Here is a 24,088-nt window from a genome sequence, read left to right as displayed (position 1 = left end):
TTAATAGGGGTATATCAGACAAGAATGTAACTAGTGACACTTCCTCAATCACTGAATCCTGTCGGGGGGAAGCTCTACGTGTTGAGCTTGCTATACACCTTGCTAGACATGCGGAAGCTCAGGCTTCCAATCAGCTTTGGTAGCTATTCCTGTAACAGAAGCTTGATATGTGGGCATTAGCAGGTGATAATACAGTACTTATCTCCATGCTGTGAAATGTTACAATGCCGTTTCCACTACTATTAAAGGCACAAGACCAGGAAGGTTCCCCCCTCCTTCTGATCAGTTAGCAGAGCTAGGATCCTTGCCAGGAAATAGGTGGCAATTGCAAGAGATTCCTACTCTGCATAGTTACCAAAAAGTATCTTAATCCTGGTTTGACAAGATGCTTATGCTACTCCCTGAGCAGACCTTCTTCAGAATTTCCTGTGGCTGGAAAAAGCATCCATTCTCTTATCTCACTAACCCTAATGACTTGAATAGGATTTGCATTCTTAGTTACTCTATATAAATTCACACATAATGTTATTTCAGCACTGGGGACTGCTCTGGAAGTGCCATCACTATGCTCTATTGTGAACTATTATTTATTTAACTCTTTTCACATTTTTATGTAAAGCTCAGCATGGTGTACATGGTTCCTTCCCTCTTTTTTCCCCTCACAACAACACTGTGAGGTAGGTTAGGTTGAGAGATAGTGACTGGCCCAAAATCATCCAGGAAGCTTCAAGCAGAATTACTGTGCACGGTACTGATTGGCTGATGCCTGTCACATCATAAACCCACTTTCCTTTTCCATTTATAGTTAGTTGGCAACCTTCAGTCTCGAAAGACTATGGTATCGCGCTCTGAATGGTGGTTCTGGAACAGCGTCTAGTGTGCTGAAAAGGCCAATTCGGGAGTGACAATCCCTTCCACACTGGGAGCAAGTGCAATCTGTCCCTGGTCTGTCTCCCTGGCTATGGGCCTTCCTTCTTTGCCTCTTAGCCTCAGTTTGTTGGCCAAGTGTCTCTTCAAACTGGGAAAGGCCATGCTGCACAGCCTGTCTCCAAGTGGGCCGCTCAGAGGCCAGGGTTTCCCACTTGTTGAGGTCCATTCCTAAGGCCTTCAGATCCCTCTTGCAGATGTCCTTGTATCGCAGCTGTGGTCTACCTGTAGGGCACTTTCCTTGCACGAGTTCTCCATAGAGGAGATCCTTTCGGATCCAGCCATCATCCATTCTCAACGCAGGCGTCTCTGTTTCAGCAGTGCATACATGCTAGGGATTCCAGCACGTTCCAGGACTGTGTTGTTTGGAACTTTGTCCTGCCAGCTGATGCCGAGAATGCGTCGGAGGCAGCGCATGTGGAAAGCGTTCAGTTTCCTCTCCTGTTGTGAGCGAAGAGTCCATGACTCGCTGCAGTACAGAAGTGTACTCAGGACGCAAGCTCTGTAGACCTGGATCTTGGTATGTTCCGTCAGCTTCTTGTTGGACCAGACTCTCTTTGTGAATCTGGAAAACGTGGTAGCTGCTTTACCGATGCGTTTGTTTAGCTCGGCATCGAGAGAAAGAGTGTCGAAGATCGTTGAGCCAAGGTACACAAGGTACATAATGGACAACCTCCAGTTCATGTGCAGAGATTGTAATGCAGGGAGGTGAGTCCACATCCTGAACCATGACCTGTGTTTTCTTCAGGCTGATCGTCAGTCCAAAATCTTGGCAGGCCTTGCTAAAACGATCCATTTTCCATTACTTGCTAAATGGAATCCATTTTCCGTTACTGTTCCAATGGAAAAGTAACTTCCTTTACTTTTCCAATGGAAAAGCCATTTTCCATTACTTGCTAAATACTTCCAGGCCTTGCTAAAACGGTCCTTTTCCATTACTACAGCGGTTTTGCAACTGTTGAAGCTGAGAGGAAGCAGCTTGCCTAGGACCATGTAGTGAATTCATGGCAAAAAAAGATTTAAACATAGGAAATCTGGATTCACAGCCCTGTCTTTTAGTCACTATGCTCCCCCTCAAGCTTTAAATATGAATATGTAAACGTTAATATAGAAAAACCTGCAGCAGAATGAGGTTGGGGGGGGGGCAAGTTTGATGCAAAGTGCATACACCTGCCCTTCACACCATGGAGTTCTATTCAGAGGAAGCTTGCCCCACAGGAAAAAAATTTCACTGCAACTCCTGTTGTAAAGCTACATCTGTATACACCCTTGGGATCCCAGACCCAAGTGAGTAGAAGCTTAGCTCCAAGGAGAGTTTCACGTAGCTGTGGTTGCTATGCTACAACCTGCTGAGCCATCCTGCTCATTTAACAGCCCCACAGCTGCAAAAGAGAACATTACCATAGATTTGTACAACGGCATTATAATATTAGCCGTTTTGTTCTCAATACCTTTTCTAATGATCCCCAGCATAGAATTGGCCTTCTTTACTGCAGACACACATTGGGTCGACACTTTCATCGACTTGTCCACCCCCCCCCCAAGATCTCTCTCCTGATCTGTTACAGACAGCTCAGAACCCATTAGTCTATATGTGAAGTTTTGATTTTTTGCCCCAATGTGCATGACTTTACACTTACTTACATTGAAACGCATCTGCCATTTTGCTGCCCATTCTGCCAGTTTGGAGAGATCCTTCTGGAGCTCCTCACAATCACGTCTGGTTTTCACCACTTGGAAAAGTTTGGTGTCGTCTGCGAACTTAGCCACCTCACTGCTCAACCCTGTCTCCAGGTCATTTATGAAGAGGTTGAAAAGCACCAGTTCCAGGACAGATCCTTGGGGCACACCGCTTTTCACCTCTCTCCATTGTGAAAATTGCCCATTGACACCCACTCTGTTTCCTGGTGGAAACAGAGGATGCAGGCTTTGCTTTGTCCCACTCTTCTTTTGGTCTGGACACCCAGTTTCATGTGCTGTGGGGCAATGGAAAAGTCCTGCTTGCTTTGCCAGGGGAGGGGAACAGGCTGAACAGAGAGGTTGGTCAGGCAGGACTGGCGCAGTCATAAAGCAAGATAAGGTGGGCTGCCTCAGGGAGCAAATAGTTGTGGGCAGCATTCTGTACTCCTCAGCCACCTTGTCTTTTTCCTGCAATTTGCCCCGCACATCTTGCCTGTCACTTTGCCTGCCCTATATTTTGAAATAGAGCAGCGGAACGGGGCCAGAACAAGGAAACCGGAGAAGCACCAGTCCACTTCTACTCCTCTCGGCTCCCTTGTTCCAACACCACTATTTCAAAATATCGAGTGGTAAAGCAAACAGGGGGAAACTGATGACAGGGACGGGAGGCTAGCCTGAACTTTGTGGAGGTGCTGGGGGCAGCTCTGCCATTGGCTGTCCAGCACACGGCAAATTGGGCAGGAGGCTTTGCCACCCAAGTCACACTCCACGCAGTGTGGAGCTTGGCAAGCCAAAAATTCAGCAATGACCTGACATCACCAAATGTCCAGAGGTCATTGCCAAACGTCTGGCCCACATGTCAAAGAAGGTTGCCGACCCTGTTGTAGGTGATACCAAGCTACAGAACCAAGAACGATGCTACTTCATTACTCAGGCAAACCAACGTTTGTCTAAGCCGTTGACTGTCCATTGGCTTCATGTTTTTCATAAAGCAGGGAAGATGGGAAACAAAACAGAAAGGAAAAGCTGGTGTTTCAAGGCCAAGGAACAATGTTGAACTGCTGACACTACCGTGGACCAGGGGTGTCCAAACATTTTGGAAGGAAGGCCACCTCATCTCTCTGACACTGTGTCGGGGGCCAGGAAAAAAAAGAATTAATTTACATTAAAAATTTGAATAAATTTACATAAATGAATTTATTAGAGATGGAACTTATATGAATGAATGAAGGTCTTACAATAGCTCAAGGGCTATAAAAGGCCTTACACAAAGCAAGGCCAGCCTTTCCTTTGCTGCCGCTGCTGCATTACAGATGTGAAACAGCAAGTAGCGGAGGGAGCCCTCATCCCACAGCTCAGGTGAAAGCTCGAACAGTCGTCCTCATGCTGAAAGCAGTTGCGTCGGGCCAGCATGGGCTCCAGCAAGTCTCTGAAGGGCCAGAGGCTCATTTGAGACTGGGGGCTCCCCGCAGGCCTGATTGGGAGCCCCCGAGGGCTGCAAGTGGCCCCTGGGGCCAGGTTTTGGGCACCCCTGCAGTAGGCCATCAGTATTTAATTGAGTTGGGGGAAAGTTCCAGTAGATGGCGCCAAAGAACAGGTACAACTACTAGTGAATTCTGCAGCTTCTGTAAAATAAATGAAGAACTGGTATGTGTGTGTATGTGTGTGTTAGAGAGAGGGAGACGTTATGAACCGTCCCAACATACATCTGACATCTTTGAAGTGCTTGACTGACCTAGTAGTGTATTCTATATTCACTTATACATCACTCTTCTGCAGGGATAGGAAAACCCAGCATGGCTTGACTTGAGTTGCCAAGTCGCCGAGTCACCGCCCCCCATGACTCAACTCAAAAAAGAGTTCTAACGGGGGCACTTTCCAAGTCTCCGAGGCACCCTTTAGTGACTCTAATGGACTTGAGTTGAGTGTCCCGTCCCATTCCCCCGTTTAAAAAGCCAACCATAGAAAAAATGGGGCTGCTTCCGGGGAGTATGTGCATGTGTCAGAGCTCTCTTTGAACACTCCCCTGCTGCCCCCTTCCATCTGTAAAAAGCGCGGGAGGGGGTGGAAGGGACTGAGTGAAGCAGGGACAGTGGCGAGAGGGAGGAGGGTCATAAGCAGCAGCTGGGAGGCTTACCAGGATGACCCAATCCTTGGCAGCCCTACTTACTACTAAGTCCCTACTAGGTCCCACTGTAGCTGGTCATTCAATGAAGGTTGCCCCTTCCCTCCTCCTCCTCTTGCCCTCTCTCAGCCCTCACATATAGGTTAATGCAATACTTCCCAGGGTGTGGGACACCACCCACTGCTGGGTTGTGAGCCCAAGCACAGTGGGTCTCAATCTGGGCCCTCTTGCCCATTCTGGTGCTGGTTTGACTCCAAATAAGAGCCATTTTGGAAGCCCGATTACCTACTGGAGCCTCTGGAGGCCTCTCCCGACCCAGCAACCCACTCTGTAGGCCTCTGCCAGCATCAGAATGGCCCTCAGAAGTCTCCATAAGCCTGGTTTTCAGAAGTTGCTTCCAGTTTGCTTTTGGAAACCGAAAGTGGCTTATGGAGGCTTCTAAGACCATTACAAGGTTCACAGAGGTCTGTATTGTGGGTTGCTGGTCCGGGAGAGGTCTCTGGCACCACCAGGAGTGTTGCAACCCACCACAGAGGAGGTCAAGGTGGATTGTGGTGCTGCAACCCTTGGGCTAATGGGTTCTGAGTTGTCTGTGACGGATCAGGAGACAGATCTTGAGAGTGCCAGTGGACAGCTTGATCAAAGTATCAACCCAGTGTGTAATGGTTATGAAAAAGGCCAATTCCATTCTCAGGATCATTAAGAAAGGGATTGAGAATAAAATGGCCAATATCATTATGCCATTGTACAAATCGGTGATAAGGCCACATATTGTGCCAAGTTCACCACATTTGGTCAGCTCATAATTGATACAGAGGAACTGGAAAAGGTGCAGAAGAAAGTGACCAAAATGATTAGTGAGGCACCTCCCTTATGAGGAAAGGCTAGTGTTTGGGGCTCTTCAGTCTAGAAAGAAAGCACCTGATGGGGGACATGATTGAGACACATAAAATTATGCATGGGATGGATAGAGTGGATAGAGGAACATTCTTTGGAAGTTGTAACAGGATATAGATATCTTGTCTTGAGTGCCCCCTGAGGCATCTGGTGGGTGGCTGTGAGATTCAGGAAGCTGAACTAGATAGTCCCTTGGCCTGATCTAGCAGATCCATCCATTGGCATCCTTCAGTCTCGGAAGACTATGGTATCGCGCTCTGAAAAGTGGTTCTGGAAGTATGGTTCATACTTGAAGTGGTTCAAGTATGGCTGAAAAGGCCAATCCGGGAGTGACAATCCCTTCCACACTGGGAGAAAATGTAGTCTGTCCCTGGTGTGTCTCCCTGGCTACAGGCCTTCCTTCTTTGCCTCTTAAACTGCTGCTTCCCGTGTTGTGCCGATGCCATATGGCGAAGTTGGAGTGTCCTCTCCAGTGCACGAAGGCTGGGTAAAGGAGGTACGGAGGATAGGCTGTTATCCATGCAACAAATCCCCCCTCTCCACATCACTGAAATGGCCCAATGGAAAGGCAGAAGCCAATACAGTTGGTTCCAGCGGCGTCACAGGAGTTGCCAGAGCATGACTGTATACAGTCGTGAACTGTCTCAGGGACTCCGGCTTCTGATTTTGCCTTGAGGTTGACTCCTGAAGCCTTTTCCATAACTGGATAGAGCCACAAGGCAGAGAAGGTTTGGGATCAGAGTTTTCCTTCTCTCAGATGAGCTGCCTTCCCAGGCTAATAATAATAATAACAATAATAACAATAATAACAATAATAATAATAATTTTATTTTTACCCCGCCTTTCTCCCCGAAGGGACTCAAGGCAGCTCACAACAGGTTAAAACAGATTAAAAACATAATTTAAAACAAATAAAAACATATTAACACATATCATAAAAAATAGCAGTCAGATAAAAAATAGTCAGGTAAAAAGAGCATAGAGCAGCAGCAAATCATAAATGAATCAGGCCTGTAAAAAATATTAAAAGATGTTAAACAGATGTTAAAAAGGCCGAGAACTCAGAAGGCTTATTTAAACAGAAGGATCTTCAGGCCTCGCCGAAAAGTCTCAAGAGAGGGAGCCATTCTTAAGTCAAGGGGAAGGGAGTTCCATAACGTTGGTGCCACTACTGAGAAGGCCCTATTTCTTGCCCCCGCCCCACGTACCTCCCTAGGCGGTGGCACTTGCAAAAAGTCCTTCTCTGATGACCTAAGAGGACGAGCTGGATTGTACGGGAGTAGGCGATCTCTAAGATACCCTGGCCCAGAGCAGTATAGGGCTTTAAAGGTTAAACCCACACCTTAAATTGGTCCCACCTACCCAGTGGCTGTTTAGTCGCCTCTTATGACAAGTACAGTCAAACTGAGGGCCAATTCTTATCCCCCAGCCCCCAGGGGACCTCCCTCCCCCCACAACTAGGACCAGGATTCTTCTAATATTATTATGGAATTTTTTTCCTGTGATGCAACAGTCACTCCAGGAGAATAGCACGAAATGGTAAGATTTTTAGATGGTCAGGCAATAGGCATGAGATGGAAACTGTATTACTCATCACAGGCTCGATTGGAAGAGATCCCTGAAGCCACATATGACAGCAGGCATGCCAGCTTTCTCAGGGAGGATGCAGCAAACAACATTTGGATGTCAGCTTCTTCACACATGAGCAGCTATAATGAGGGTTGTATGTACTTCACACTATGAAAAAAATGAAGGGCATTGATCCATGTATCCCCAAGTGTGCAAGAGGGATCAATGGAGCCTTTAATTCTCCCCCACCATGTGGAATGAGCCCAGCCATTATGTGCAACAGGACCGTGAGTAGCCTGTGTGTGTGGGAAGAGGGTTGCTGAATTCATATATGGGGAGGATAGCTGGGGAAAGGGTGTTACCAAGCAGTAGACTGTTGCCTGACACGTTCTCTGATATGTTTGTATGGTATCTGTATGTGTGTGTGGTGCTGGATGCATGCCAGGAGAGCATGGTCCAGCCCGGTCTCATGGCATTTTGATTTTGTCTAATGGCAGGAAGGCTGAGGTCCCACAGGCCTTAAGGAAAAGACCTAAAGGTTTGTCGGAGAAAACCCTTTTGTAGCTGGCTGGCTTAAGCAAAGCCTTCCCTCTTGTTTTCTTTTGGAAAATTCCTTGGCTGGCTGCACCTTGCTTTGGTCAGCAGACTTGAACCTTAGAACAAGCAACAACCTGGGAATGTCTTGGAGCAAACAAAGTTGTTAGCTGCACCAACAATGACCCAACCCTCTCTGCCCATTGCCATGGCCAAATCTAATCAAGAGTCACATACTAATTGAAGCATTGGCCTCCACAGCAAGCAAAGCACTGCTCCATCCAAAATGGGTGCTGCACTATCTCAAGAAGGAGGTGAATGGTCAAGGGCCATTAGGGCACAAAAGAAAGTTCTGGATTGGTTCAGCCCACAATAGCCTCCAGAGCCGATGTTAAGCAGATTTATCCAATTTCACCAAATTGGGCCCCGTGGTTAAGGGCCCCCCGCACTGTGGCGGTGAGTGGATCACCCACTGCCATAGCCAGGATCTTGCTGCTCAGGAGGCCAGTGCAGCGAGCAGAGCATCTCCCCTTGTTGGCCCGCCCAGGCCTGCCCACCCTGTCTATTTGGCCCAAAATGGGTCTCACAGAAGCGGTTGTTGGTGATGTCATCACATCACCACCACCTACTTCTGGGTGGTGTCAAGCTTGATGGCAGGCACTATTGGCCCTGGGCATACCTGCTGCTCATTGGGACGAGTGGGGGAGCTGTGGGAGAGGGCCCCCTGCAAAAACCTTTGCTGCATCGGGCTTCAGAGCTCCTAAGATCTGCCCTGATAGCCTTCATGCTTTCCTATGGACATTTAAGATATAGAAAGCTGGATCACAAACCTCTTGTATCCACTATATGCTATTTGCCTGTGCTCATGAGCTGCCTGTTGGTGCTGCGTCAAGCACTCCCATTCCCTCTGTACCCAAGAACCACTGTCTCAGCAGGCATCCAGGACAGATATCAGACTACTCTCTCTCCCTTCTTCTCCGCTTCCTTCTCACTAGTGCTCCCACAGCTGCTCCAGCATCCACTGAACCACCTCTTGAGAAGCCATTCCCCCTCCCCCGGAAAGCAATCTTGGCTCGCTTGCCTTGCTTACCTCCCCAAAACTACCTCAAGCGATTGCTTTTGCTTACTGAACTCTTTTCTGCCTTTTGCAACAGGGAACAGCTGGGCCTTGGCACCTCCTAGCCCCACCATCTCTCCAACACTTCAAGCAGTCTTAGCACATACAGATAGACCTGTGGCCACTGATCCACAAATCTCCCCTTATCTTCTGTATGTCATGTGCAGTCAACCTGATGACAGGCTTTGGGCGCAATCCTAACCCCTTATGTCAGTGCTTTCCAGCACTGACTTAAGGGCAATGCAGCTCTGAGGTAAGGGAAGAAACATTCCCTACTTTGAGGAGGCCTCCATGAATGACACCCAACTGCAGGATGCAGCACATGCCCCATTGGCCCCGCTATGCCAGTGCTGGAAAGCACTGACATAAGTGGTTAGGATTGTGCCTTTTGTGTTTCTATCTTTTCCTCTTTTGTATGTCTCTAAACTCTTGGTGTGATTTTCACTGTTTTAGGGAGAGGCCTGAAGATTGGCTCCAGACTTCCAGCATACAATTTCCCCTAACTCAGTGGTTCCCAAACTTTTTAGCACCGGCACCCACTTTTAAAAATGCTACCCTATCTGGACCCACCTAGCTTTATGAGACTTAAAAAAAATGTTTCACTTTACCGCCCACTCAAGCGTCTGATTTTATCCTTTATACTATGGTGGTGGTGGTGGTGGTGGGGTGCCTGGTCCCCAGCCAGCCAGCCCGGGCCAGCCCAGCCCCTGAACCCTCAGTACTGGTAGCATGGTAACACTCAGTGCACCATCAGGGGTGGACAGGGAGTGCCATGGGTTTTCCCCAGGGCCTCCAGCAACCTGGTACTGGTTGCTAAATCTTGAGTGATGCAAAATCTTGAGTGATGACTAGAGGTGTTTGTTTCCAGTGAGATAGGTTTACACCCTAAGGGCACAATCCTAACCCACTTTCCAGCACTGGCATAGCTGTGCTAGTGGGGCATGTGCTGCATCCTGCAGTTGGGGAGCAGTCATGGAGGCCTCCTCAAGGTAAGGCAATGTTGGTTCCCTTACCTTGAAGCTGCATTACCCTTATGTCGGTGCTGGAAAGTGAGTTAGGATTGCGCCCTAAGCCTTACTGAACATAATGGGCTTACTTCTGAGTAAGGTCAATAACACCATTTTCAAACACCTCTAATGATGACATTTGATGACATTCTGATACGTGAAGGAGAATTCACACCGGTGCACAACAAACCGCAGAGACTATGTTCAAATACAAATTGTAATCCACCCAAACAAATATGATCCTTGAAAAAAATCAATGGCATACCTAACGGGGGGGTTCAGGGGGTCACATGGTTCAGGGTTGCAGATGGTTTGGGGTAGCATCTGCTGCCCACTGTGCCCAGGTGCTGCCCCAGAGGTGCCACCCCCTGGGTCCGCTGTATCCCCCTTCTGGATGCCAAAAGCCAGAAGTGATGGTTTTTGGCCTCCTGAGGGCCAGGGAGGCTGCACGTGGTTTTGAGCCTCCAGAAGGCCTCTGTGAGGGGAGGCAGTGGACCCGGGGGTGGCGGTACATCCTGATGAGCAGGTAGCACCCCAAGGTATGCCCCCTGGTAGCACAGTGGCAAGGAATGCCACTGGAAAATACGAAACAAGAAGAGAACCTCTCTTAGATCTTGTTCAATTATGATCCAGTAATATTTTTCCACCTGTACTCCAGTGACTATGTTTGCCATCTTGTATGCACACTTCCATGAGGACAAGCTATTGACCTCAGCGGGACTTACAGTAGCTTTGAATCAACCTTTGTAGAATTGAGCAGTAAGAGAGTGGGATGGGAAGTATCTGTTTCAAATAAGAATGCTTGCCAGCCATACAGGGCTATTGTAAGGATTACCGAGATAGTGTATGTGAAATCCTTTGAAACAGAAAATGTACAGTATCCATTTGCCCGGCAGACCTCTGTTCCCATTGTTAAGAAAACCCGCAGACCTTCCCACCTGCCCCCACAGGCATACAGCTGGGGGGTGGGATAAGAGTTCTTTTCTTTTTTCTCGATAAGCCTCTTCAGTCATGTTCTGCTTTTCCTCCTGATTCCTAGCCCATTTGTCAGCATTGCAGGGGTCAAGTTAGCGCACCCAAATGATCCAACAGCACTCAGACTCCTTTGAAGCATGGAACACATTTCCCTGGGCGTGGAGCAAATTATGGCTTGTACCCACAATTCCACTTTTCCTGCCTCTTGTTCTGCAGTCCACATCTGGAATGAATTAAACAAAAGATCACATTTTTGTTTATACCATCATATCAAATGTGCAAAGGTAACTATTCTTTCCCCAGTTTTTCAATCAGACTGATGTTGGCAAATGACATTTTTCTCATCCTCTCAAATTTTTTCCCTGGACCAAGATATTTTTCTTGGGATGCTTTGTCAACTTTGTGTTTATTTTCTCTGACACATCCAGCATCTGAGCCAGAAGTTTATACAACTCCTCAATCGATGCACTTATGCAAACTCTTTCATAAGCTTGAATTCATCTGTGGTCTAATTAAATCAGCCCTTGTTTCTTTCACTGATGCTAAATCATTGGTTGTTGAAAAGCAGTAAAAAGCATCTGGGCAATCTCTTCTGGACAGAAAAGTGAAACCTCAGGGAAGAGGGTCTCCATTGTCACTCCTCATGATAGGTCTACACTTTCTCCTCTGTCCACTAAACACCCACCAAATGCAGAGAAAGTGTGTGGAGACCCTGATCTGGTTGTTGGCCAGCTCTTTATCAACACCTGAAATTTTCTTGTATTATGGGCACGTACAGAGGATGGTTCTGAAATTGGACTTAGACCTGAAAGATCCAGGTTCAAATCCCTGCTCAGCCATGAAGCTTCCTGGGTGATCTTGGGCCAGTCACTATCTCTCAGCCTAACCTACCTCGCACAGTTACTGTGAAGACAAAAGGAGGGGAGGAAGCATGTACACCACCAAGAGCTTCTTGGAGGACGGATGGTATTAAAAGTGGAATAGGTACCACATTTTCCTTTCCCCCATTTATCAGATTCTATTTGTGGAACAGTCTAAGGGCGCAATCCTAACCCACCTTCCAGCATTAAGGGTAATGCTGCTCCAAGATATGGTTGGTGGCAACATTCAGTCTCAGAAGACTCTGGCATCGCGCTCTGAATGGTGGTTCTGGAACAGCGTCTAGTGTGGCTAAAAAGGCCAATTTGGTAGTGACAATCCCTTCCACACTGGGAGCAAGTGCCCTGGTCTGTCTCCCTGGCTGTGGGCCTTCCTTCTTTGCCTCTTAGCCTCAGTCTGTTGGCGAAGTGTCTCTTCAAACATTGTTAAAATTCAGGGGGGGAATAAGACCCTTCTGTAAGACAACATTCACCAGAGATCAGAAGCAGAACGCCCAGGCTGGCCATGGCCAGGCTGCCCCTTCTTCGCTCAGCAACTTCAACTCCAGACCCACAGCTAATTTCTGTTTTATTTCTTAGCATTTACAAGAAATTTATATTATACTTTATAAGTATAATTTATAAATTAATTTATACAAATAGATTCATATATAACTTTCTATAATAAGAAAATATTTCTTGTAGCTTTCTTAAGAAATTTCTTTGACATATATAAAGGCAACTGTGTATACACACACGGCTCCCGCCTGGTCCGGACTCTGCAGCCACCAGGAGCCTCCCTGCAGCAGCACCTCTGAAAGAGCCAGCAACATTCCAGGGCACTGCGCATGCGCCACGCTCAAAGGCCGCAGGAGGCTCGCAGAACCCAAACGGCCGGGGCTCCAGTGAAAGCCAAGCCAAACTTCCGGCTCCAAACCCCACGTGCCGGGCAACCAATACTGTGGGACGTGCGATTCCGGTGGCAAAGTCGGCTTAACAACCGGAAATGTCCGGTTGGACGAAAAACACTGCGGCGCCACCGCAGCCCGACTCCTCAAGGGCAGTTCCGGTTCCTCCTGGCAACGGCTTTTCACCATAGAGACCGCGCAGCCTAGAGCGGCGCCACACTCCCGAACCACTGGCAACAATCAATTTTCCCGGGCTTTTTAAGGAGCGCGCCACTCTTTCCCCTCCAGGAAGCGGGACGAGCTGGGATGACTGCTTTATACCTCCCCGCCCAACAACATGAGCTACGTGACCGCCTCGCGTGCTCGCCTCACGAACCTTCTATTCAAACGTTATGCGCGTGACTGAGATGAGATCTCGCGAGAGAACGAATGAAATCTCGCGAGAGTAAGCCTTTGAGTGAAATATCGCGATAGAAAGAATGAAATCTCGCGTGAGTACGAGTTTAATCTCGCGAGAGAAAGATTTCATTTGAATGAGATCTCGCGAGAGAAAACCTTCCGAGGGAAATCTTGAGAGAGAAAGCCTTCCTTTGAGTGAAATCTCGCGAGAGTTGCAGCTTCCTTTCTCTTTTGGTGCCGACAAGATGGTAGGTGCAGAGGGGAGCATGAGCGTATGTGGGAGGCGCAGGGTGATGGACCGAGGGTCTTTCTTAAGGGGGGGGGCCTTAGGAGGCGTTTCCATGGAAACAGCCCAGTGGGGCTGCTCTGAGAAGGGCAGGCAGTGGCTGGCAGGCCAGGGGAGCAGCAGGCAAGCAGGACGGGGGGGGTCAGTAGGTCTCCCCTCTTTGACCCCCCTACCACACACCTAGGTTGGGGGCCCACTGCTTGGGGGGCGGGCTGTGCTCCATTCAGCCACCATTGTTCATTGGCATGAGGAACTGTGGAACTCCTTGCCACAGGATGTGGTGATGGCCTCTGGCCTACATTGAAAGAGCCCTGCTGCATCAGGCCAAAGGCCCATCTGGTCCAGACTCCTGCAGTTCACAGTGGTGGCATAGCTGGAGAGGGGCAGAGCGCTCAGGCTGGCAGGGAGCCTCAGCCAGGCAGGCAAGTGGCCCCTCCCTTCAGACCCATTCCTGGCGGGGGGAGCAAAACGGAGCCATACGGGAATGGCTCCGCGGGGAATGGCTTTGAAGGGAGGGGCCACTTGCCTGCCTCGCTGAGGCTCCCTGCTAGCCTGAGCGCTCTGTCCCCCTCCAGCTATGCCATTAGCTCACAGTGGCCCACCAAATGCTCAGGGAGCACCCAAGACAACAAGAGACCTGCATCTCTGTGCCCTCCCCTGCACCTGGCATTCTGAGGTAACCCACTTCTGAAACCAGGGGGTTGCACATACCGTCATGGCTTCTAACCCGTGATAGGCTTCACCTCCAGAAATTTTTCCAACCCCCTTTTAAATGCATCTAGGCTAGATGCTATGACCACATCCTGTGGCAAGGAGTTCTACAGACTAATTGCATGCTGGGTAAATAATTTGTTTGGATCTTTCTGAACTCTCCCAACACTCAATTTGAGTGGCTGTCCCTGGGTTCTGGTGTTGTGTGTGAGAGAAAAGAACACCCCTCTGTCCACTGTATTCCTCCCCTGTATACTTTTGATGGAACCTAAGAAGAGCCCTGCTAAATCAGGCCCAGGGCCCGTCTAGTCCAGCTTCCTGTATCTCACAGCAGCCCTCAAGATGCCTCAGGAAGAACACAAGATACTTGCATCTCACTGCCACTTCCTCTGCACCTGGCATTCTATTTACCCACACACACCCCAACAAAGACACCAGACTGAACTTCGGTTTAATTTGGGTCACTTTATTTAACAAAGTGACTGATTTTTAATACACGAAACCTACTGAATATACCTTCCCTCCCTCGCCAGTCTGGGTAGGTGAAAAAACTGCCATCTATGGCCAGTTCGGATGAAAAAAGTTCCTACCCCCCATCACAATGAGCGACCAGCTAGTCTCAGACTGCACATATCCATCATGGCTCGTAACCTGTGATGCAGTTTTCCTCCAGAAATCTGTCCAATCTCCTTTTAATGGCATTTAGGCCATCATGTGGCAAGGAATTCTACAGACTAATTACATGCTGGATAAAGAAACATTTTCTTTTGGCTAGATGAGTAGCAGACATTACCACTGAGGGACCTAAATGTGTGTGTTTTACCTGGTGTGCTTCTCAGGCACACGATAACATGCATAGTTGGAGGAAACCTGTTTTGTAAGTTGTCTCTGTGTGGCAGTGGCCAACAGCATAGCTCAGTGGGAAAGGATGAGGGGGGAGACAGGGTGAACTTGCAGCAAGAAAGTGTTTATTGAGTTGGTCATTTTACAAATGCTGGGAAGGGGAATAAAAGCAATTCATTGTTTATTAGCTGTTCATACAGCAAGGCTGTAAGCATAAGTGGCTGTTATGTACTGTACAAGGAGGAGGGAGAGAATACAATCTGATGTCTGTCTACTGAGAAGTAAGTCACATTGTGTTCAGTGCAGTTTACTCCCAGGAAAGTGTGTATAGGATTGCAGCCAAAGAAGAGAAGATCCTTAAAAGTGAAGAAGGGTACAAGAAGGTGTGGGCATGGAGGAGAGAAGGGAAATCACACATTATCCAGGGGGAATGGGCTGAAGAAATGGAGACTTGATGGCGGCAGCAAGGAGGAGAGCTGAATGGTGTATGTCTCTGTTATTTCATTGTTAGGCATGTGTATCTCTTTTGTTGTTCTTTCAAGCCTTCCAGACTGAGGAAGACCAGGAAATTGAGAGGTCACGTCAGCCATGGCCATGGTCGTGTTGGTATGTATTAAGAATTATTGTTATAGTAATATTAAGGATGCTCTGCTTATAAAATTGACTTGTGGCTTGTTGTTCATGGTGTCTGAAAATCTTCAGCTTTAGTTATCGGGAAGTTTAGGTGACACATCTTGGGTGAAAGTATTCTCTTTAACTATCCCCTAAGCTTACATTTCTGTGTAATGGTTTATTGCTTCATTTATTACTCCTAAACTTCGGGTGCAAATGCACAGAAATAAAACAGACTAAGCATTTCAATTTTATTATTATTATTATTATTATTATTATTATTATTATTATTATTTTATTATTATTTTATTAACAGTATTTATATACCACTTTTCAACTAAAAGTTCACAAATCGGTTTACAGAGAAAAATCAAATAACTAATGGCTGATTTGTTATCTTTTTAATGCGTGATTGCTCCAGTCAGGTTTGTGAGGGCTAGCTTCGATGGCCTGAAAAACATAAGCCATGGGAACGGAATGTTCTAGGCCTCAGATAAAGCTTGACTGGAACAGACAGCATTAAGTTCTTCTTAATCCGAGTGTGAAATTGTTTTCAGGAAAGCATGTAACCCTTTAGTGACATGTGAATGCAAGACAGTCACAGTCTTGTGAAATGACAGTGCTATAGAGAAGCAACAAGTAAGAATAGCATAAGAGTAATGAAATGTGGGAGGTCTTGTCTCGTCGTCTGGGCAAAATAGGGTTATCAAACCTGGCTCATGAAGCACATCCTACATCTCAGCTGGGGAAAGCATCTACGCCTGACACAAACGGATTAACGTTTTAAATGACAGATTCCAGAACCTTTGAAATAGAGGCTGGTCAGAACTTAAACTTACTGTCTGAGAATGATAGACCAATGCAATGTGTAACAGACTGACCTGGCCAAAGCTCAGTGGCTTTCTGAGGTGGCCCAATTTTCCCCTCTCTCTCTCTCTCTGGTTTTTCAGGCAAACTTGTGTGCCCCCCCACTACCACCTTTGTCCCCTTTTCCTTTCCCACCAGCATTTGTTCAAAACTGACCAGACCCACACTGGTCTGTTTTGTAGAAATGTCAGCGGGGAAAAGGTAAGGAGGCATTTTTCCTCCCTAATGGCTCAAGATTGCAGCTGCTACTTTCTTCTTTAGCTCTGCTGCAGTGATCTTTGGCAGTGATGACAGAGAAGGGAAACCCTCCTCCCCCAGTCATCTTCCTCACTTTCCAAGGAGAGTGTATGAAAAGAGGATGGGTCAGCAGTCGGGTAGTGTGGCTGGGCAGATATGGAATCCCCCCTCCTCCAATTACCAAGTCCCCCTCAACCTGCACTTCAGATCAGCCTTATTGCCCTGCAAACACAAGCATTCATGGTAGAACTGACCACTTTGTTAGCTTAATGGGGCTTGTTAGCTTTTGGAAATGGAAGCTAGAATGCAAGCCTTGGCCATCATATCCACTTGTATGTTTTAGCAGGCTTGCAACGCAATACAATTTAGGATCAGTTAAAGTTATGCTAAGTGCCAAATTACACAATAATATACTTAATGGTGCATCTAATTTGGGGTTAACTTTAAAAGTAGAAATAGATACAGGAGGAGGGAAGAGGGACAGACATGGGTGATTAGACCTCAGTGTGGAGTTGGGAGTATTCAACCCTCCCTACTAAAAATGCAACTGTCCACCTGCCCTCCGCGCCAATGACACAAATAGCATGCTTAGTTTGGCTTGCATCTCTTGTTGTTTGTCACATTCAATGAGAATTACTTTCAAGTAAAAGTGCATGAGATTGCAGGATTCAGCTTGGTCTCGTTATACTTTAAAGTAACTTAATCAGCATTGGTTGTGTTGTACACACTTATATAGATAGTATCTTCAGAGTAACTGATTTTAAGTGCTTTGATGTGTGCCTTTTAAAAAATAATCTTTTGCTATCTCTCTTTAGGCAAGCACAGAAAACATCCTGGAGGGCGTGGCAATGCTGGGGGCATGCACCACCACAGAATCAACTTTGACAAATAGTAAGCTATCGATTTCTTTAACTCCTTCTCCCTTCTTCCTTCTCCCCTCCCCTCCATACTTTGGCTACCAAGATAATTTCTTTCATAGCCTGTAGATCCTCATCTGTTTCAAGCATACTTCAAAATGCTGATATTCTCAAGCTGCATTCTAGTTATATACACAGTCCTTGAATATACAATCCAATCCTATACCTCTTTGCATTGGAGTGAATTCTGTTGTGTTCAGTGTGGCTTATTTCTAGGAAAGTGTGCATAAAATTGCACTCTCAGTCTGTTGCCTTAATTGTGAATTGAGCATGGAAAGCTGCTTATTATGATATCACTGAGACAGGAGTCCCATCTAGATACCAACAGTTATTATGGAGTGCTATGGTTCTCAGAGAGCAACGACTGATTTATAAACACTGACTGTTGTAATAGTGTAGTCAGCCACCAAGTTAGCAACAGATGGCTGTTCCTCTGACTGAGAGATGTGAGAGACCAGAGAATAGGAGCAATAGTTTGCATACAGCGCTTTTCCTACATTGTGCCCACGAAGTGCTTTGTTTATCTCCATAATCATTGCAACAGGCCTGTCTTGAAGGCCAAAGTTGGGGTTCTATTTTAAATTGGAGTGACCTTCTTAATAATAGAGGCAGAAATGGTCTAGGTGCAAGTTTTTCGACAATGTGAAAGGAAGGAATGAAATTCTGTCTTTTTGAAAACTGCAAGAGCTCAATACAACAGCAGCATTGCAAGCAAGAGGGAGAAGGCCTCAGAAGATTCTTTATTTACCTTAATGATTAAAAGTTGGTTCTCTTACCTAACAGTGCAATCTGATTTGAATAATATGTAGGAAATAATGCAAAGATTGCACTGATGTGATCAAAAAATGACTTTATGACTATGGCCAGGGGTTTAATGATGGGGCTTTCAGCTTCATCATTCTTAGCATTTGAATAGTGTTTTCAAGGATTCAGAAGCTTCACATGAATTAAGTTGGCATAGTTCTCGCAACAACTCTGTAGGGTAATTAAGTAATACCCCTATATTGAAGCTGAGGCTGAAAAGGAATTGTTTGCCTTAAGACCACCTTGTGAATTACCCTTGCTAATTGGGTAAGAGGCACTTTTTCAAGTGGGTGCTCCTCTCTTACTTAGCAGGGGGAGAGTAACTGGCCCTCCTCACCCCAGCAGTGTCTTTTCTAGTGGCTGTCTGCTGGTGTTGCATCTTTTTAGACTGTGAGCCCTTTTGGGACAGGGAGCCATTAGTTGTTTGATTTTCTCTGTAAACCGCTTTGTGAACTTTTGTTGAAAAGCGGTATAAATACTGTTAATAATAATAATAATAATAATAATTTACAGCAGAGGTGAGATTTGAAGCTGGGAAGTCCTGACTTACATTGCGGTCTCTTAGCTGGTTATTGAGCTTGGGAACCAGCATCTTTCTTCTTCCTGGCTGCTGCGAGCCTGGAAATGGAGCCTGGAAATGGAGGCAGGGAGAGTGGATGTTTAGGTACCTGTGAGAACTGGATGTCTGGAAACAAAGCTGTGCAGAACCCAAAATTGTGTATCCAGTGAGGCATGTGGGAGAGAATATACTGACTTCAAAATGAGGAAAACATGTTCTTTTTCAAGTGGTTAAGTTAGGCCAATATTCTGTTGATAATGTATGTTGTTGCTTGTATTTCAAAATGAATCTCATGGTGATTTTCACATTGTCTATCTTCTTTTTAGCCACCCTGGTTATTTTGGAAAGGTTGGGATGAGACATTACCATCTGAAGAAGAACCAGCACTTCTGCCCCACAGTCAATCTCGATAAGCTCTGGACACTCGTTAGTGAGCAGACAAGACTTAAATATGCCAACAATCAGGCTGGGTTGGCACCTGTCATTGATGTTGTGCGCTCAGTAAGTATGACTAATTCTTGTCATTTGGACCTACCTTTTTTGATCATGCAGATCTTTTGGATGTAGCTAGTTCACTTTTATCATTGTTTCTTGATATTTTAAAAGTTCCTAGAACAAGCCTGCACAGGTTGGCTACTGTTAGTTACAGTTGGGGAGATGGATCGAATGGGCATGTTGAAGTCTGAACTAGGCCTGTATAACTTCATATGCATGCAAACTATACACCAATGCATGTGCAAGTCAAATATTGTCACCAGCCATGTCTGGCAGCTGCCTAGTGCTTTATAAACATCTTCATCCTGCTGTCTGTCAGGGGCTGCCAAAACAATGGGGTTGCTGGACACCTGGCAGCTGCAGTGGCTGGTGGACTGCAGCCAGCTCATTGTGTCTCAAACTGCACAGTGTGGTCTCGTAAAAGTGGGTTGAAGAGATCAAGCAATATCATGGGCATTTTCCAGGACATCAGATGTTCTCATGTCATTACAAGGCAGCTTCTGAATGTTGCTGTGATGTGTGTAAGACAAAGTTGTTCTTAGTTCTTAAAATGTGACTTGAGACTGAGCCACAAGAGAGGTGCAGTGATCTTAGTTTCCCGAAGTGTGGGTTGTGAGCCCATGCATGCTAGGTTACTAGCTGCCCTTCTCCCACCCACCCTTGCCTCTGGGCAGCTCAAAATCAAAGCCATTCCAGAGGCATTGGGAGGGCTCGGAGGGCTCTTCCAGGATATGCTGGCCCAGCGATTCACTCTACTGGCCTCCGTGGGCCTCAGAATGGCCTGCAGAAGCAACTGCAACTTGCTTCCAAATGCTTCTTTGGGCCATTCTGAGGCTAGCAGAATCACCAGCCCAGCATGATCTGGAAGAGGCCTCTGAGCCCTCCTGTATGGTTGCACCAAAAGGAGCATTGAGTCATGACAGACTAGGGAGGCTAGGGTGAGTCACAGTGCTAAAACATTTGGGAACTGCTGTCTTAACTTTGCACCTATTGTTATTGTATCCTGTCTTTCCTATGCTGAAGCAAATGGCCAAGGGCTTTTAGCATAGTACTTGCAAAAAATATTGGGCAGTGGGTGGGATGTGTATGTAGGAACTGCTTTAAACGGAACTAAAAAATGTGACTCATAACACATTTCATTGCCCTGAAAAGAAACTCCAGATATTACTGGCTGTGGGCCAGTCCATTTAAATTAATAGTTAGCTCATAAGGGTGATTTCTGAAACATGTGACAGTCAGTGAAACGTGGGCATGTCTTCAAACAACAGGGGATCAGGAAGTTATATATCCTTTTGATACCAGGAATATATTTAATCATTATCTCTTTTTATAGTGCAGGGTATGTATGGCCCCAGAACACTGTAGATTGGTAGCAAAAATAGGGATCAAAAAGTAGTCTCCCAATAGGTGCAACATGGCATTTATTCAACACAAATCCTGAGGCTTTGCAGGCATGATACAGTTGTGTTTTTGAAGCTTTCTTGCATCTCATTTTCCCTGACCAAGACGTGCTCTCAGTGTATGGCAGTTGCTAGTTTTAGATAATTTCATTTTGCACCTAATGATTCTACTTGCCTTTTCCCCTTGATCTCTACCTTTTAAGTAATTTTAGCAGGGGAAGGGAGTATTGTCTGAGTTACAAATAGCATTTGTAAAGCACTTCTTCAGCATGCAGAGCACTTCACATATACTGTCTTGATACAATACGTGTGTAAGATATAGCTTAATTGACCAGTAAATTCTTGATCTCAATCTTTTCAATTCATGGCCATTTAGAATATGTATAAACAATACTTGGCTTTACTCTTTTGATTCAGTTGTACCAAAACATGGTCAGCCTTTGTTGTGAGGAAAAACTGGATTATGTGAGGGAAAGGTGCTACATTCAAGTAGAGAATTTGTTTTTCTTGTTGATATTCCATATACATTATCAGAAAAGTGTTCCATTATTTCACTGAGAAACTTAAATTCATGTTAAGTATTTGCGAGTTCATGGCTCTGCATCTACAGCCCGTATGTATAATATTGGGTATTTATCAGTCAGAACACAAAATGAAAAATACTAAGGCAAATGCTTGAGCACGTATTGTGACTATGAATAGGGTTGTGGTTATGTTGATAGCATTGATCCCTGGTTCTGCAGAATATCTTTCCTATATGGCATAATTCATTTTACAGTGCTCTGTGCATCTCATTGGGATTACTGTAGATTGGTGATGGTTCCAAGGGACTTGGTATGTATTACATTTGAACATGCTCTGCTAAATTCTCACTGTCGTTCCAGGGTTATTACAAAGTCCTGGGCAAGGGGAAACTGCCCAGACAGCCAGTAATTGTGAAAGCAAAGTTCTTCAGCAGAAAAGCAGAAGAGAAAATCAAAGAAGTTGGTGGAGCTTGTGTGCTGGTGGCATAGGGGTCATCTGTCTATTTCTCTCTGATTTAATAAACGGATGTCTATTAATAAACATTTCAGACGCTAGTGTTTTCATTTTAGTAAACTAATGAGGCAGGTTACAAATTCCAGTGCTACTGACTTGTTCAGACATGGCACAATGTCATGAATGGAGTTCCCCTTAACTACAACTTTGAATGTTTTGTAGTTTATCATTGTGTGTGGAAGTGCATAAATGGCACGAGATGTGTCAGGGCATGTGAATCAGTGACTTCTAGGAACTACTTCTCCAGTGAGCTTCAACTCCAGAAAGGAGGGGATTAAACCACTTTTACTTTTCTTCCTCCCTCCCTTGAGGTTTTGCCCCAGGTATCCTGCCAGAGTTGGAGAAGAATCCTGTTTTTAAATACCTGTTGGCAAGCCCTGTAAATGTGGGTTTGGACATTTATATCTCCTTCACCCCCCTTTGTAATAAATCATACACAAGGCAGCTTACAGATAAGAATGTGTCATACTGGAAGACATAAGAGCCCTGCTAGCTCAGGCCAGGGGCCCATCTGCCTAAATCTCATAGTGGCTACTAGACACCTCAGATGAGTAAAAGTTCTAACCCTGCATTGTTGTCAGTCCTCCATGCCAATACTATTTCTCTGGTGATGCAGGCTGACCCGTTGCGTCTTTGGAGGGAGTGGTTGATGGTAACAACCATGATTCATCTCTGCTGCTTCCTTCCCCCCCCCCCCACCTCTCTGTTGTTCAGCAACCAAGGATGTGGCATGGTATGCCTGTTAGGCTGCAATTCTTTGCTCTCAATGACAGCTCAACAAGTTTGGTGCTAAGACTTCCAATGGATTAAAAAAAAACATTTCAGATTGTGCATATGAGATTTAAATAGGACTGAAATTTCAGAAATAGAAAGGAGGATTTTCAGTGACATAGAGGTTGAACATCCTGCAGGGGTACTTTCTTCCCTTCCCCCACCAAGCAACAGCAGCTGTGTGAAGCATGTAGATTTAAGGTGGTATTGCAGCATTCAGCTCCTGTAGCTTAATTTAAAAAAAACAAAAACATATGATGTATATACTTATGCCTACACATCCTTGGGTAGTCTGACCTGCCTGTTAACATGAGGGCAAGAAGGCAAGGCTGAGAGTTGTAGGCAGTGCACAGAGATCTTTACTAACTGCCCTGGCTGAAAGGGACACAGTACATCATGAGGAAAGATGGAAAGTAGGTGGAGGGCAGGTAAGCATGACTACAAATATGGAGTGTGTTTTCCACAATCAGCCATGATCTTGGCAGGTTACTCTAGATTTAAAGCATAGATCTGTACCCCCGCCCTGGCTTTATGTCAACATAAAAATATACAGGTTTTCAGTCATGAGTCAGAGCCTTCAGCAGAAATATTACAGCATCTTTATTAAGTACACAACAGTTCATGAAAATAAAAGCATGGCAAAATTAGCAAGATCCACCAAGAAAATATACTGAGCAACCCCTTTAAAAAATGAACAGGAGATGCATACATCTCTCTCATTCATTTCATTACAACTTGCGCATGTCCCCATGGGCTGTGGCAGTTATTCTTGCTATAGACATTTTAAAACAATTTGAGGCCTTGTTGGCCTTACATATTTAGAAAGTAAGAAATCAGTACAAAGCTCTTAATACTACCAATTTTGTAAAGTAAAAATATATATATGCCAGTACTTAAATCCTTCTCAAGGCAGATCAAAATTGATTGCTTCTGGTACTACACCTATGATATGCTCAATAGAAGAGTTTAATTTTTTTCTTTAATTTTGTGTATTCATTCTAGTTACGTCCTCACAACTGTTCAACTTTTCTGCTGCACATCTAGACAACCATGAGATTAGGACAAGAAGTTATTTTCATAACCAGCCTGTTGATTGTTTTTCCATGATGACTCTGTCACAAAAATTTTTTAAAAAATTTCAAAAATCATATGAAAGGTTAAATATAAAACTTGACTATAATACAACAGTGCAACTGAGCTCTAAAGTTACTATCACCTCAAAATTAGTGTTATAATGGAAACAGGTTATATTTAGGCAAATACAGTTTGAACGACCAGACTTTGCATATGTGGAAACTGATAAATTCTCAAGTTTCTCAGCAAAAGGTGCTTTACTGTTTAGTGCACAGGTTGGGCTAGCAAAAAAATGGGGGTACCATGTAAGAATCTTCTTTGTACACTCAAGAGTGGGGTGGGGAAAAACAAATAGTTTCAGTATTCCCTGTTTGACCTGAAAATCAGGATTTCTAAGATCCCTGCATTTCAAAACACCTCAACATATTGACACTGACAATAAATACCCATTTTCCCCCAGAAGTATGGTTGGGGGGGGG

At 45.5% G+C, this 24,088-nt stretch overlaps 1 protein-coding gene and 1 non-coding gene across 2 annotated transcripts; both read left to right on the top strand.

Moving 5' to 3' along the window:
• Positions 1–13,163: 13,163 nt before the first annotated feature.
• LOC136648941 (large ribosomal subunit protein uL15-like) lies at positions 13,164–21,793 on the top strand. The gene is made up of 5 exons (XM_066625276.1): positions 13,164–13,243; positions 15,378–15,441; positions 17,367–17,442; positions 19,158–19,332; positions 21,611–21,793. The coding sequence occupies exons 1-5, from the start codon at positions 13,241–13,243 to the stop codon at positions 21,737–21,739; spliced, it is 447 nt and encodes a 148-aa protein (XP_066481373.1). The 5' UTR covers positions 13,164–13,240; the 3' UTR covers positions 21,740–21,793.
• On the top strand, positions 17,764–17,891 carry LOC136650654 (small nucleolar RNA SNORA3/SNORA45 family). Its single transcript, XR_010794470.1, has one exon. It is a non-coding gene; the product is annotated as a small nucleolar RNA SNORA3/SNORA45 family (small nucleolar RNA).
• Positions 21,794–24,088: the final 2,295 nt, after the last annotated feature.

The sequence above is a fragment of the Tiliqua scincoides genome, chromosome 4, assembly GCF_035046505.1.
Source record: "Tiliqua scincoides isolate rTilSci1 chromosome 4, rTilSci1.hap2, whole genome shotgun sequence".
Classification (NCBI taxonomy): domain Eukaryota; kingdom Metazoa; phylum Chordata; class Lepidosauria; order Squamata; family Scincidae; genus Tiliqua; species Tiliqua scincoides.
The sequence above is the reverse complement of the archived record's forward strand: the minus strand, read 5'-3'. Positions and strand labels throughout refer to the sequence as shown.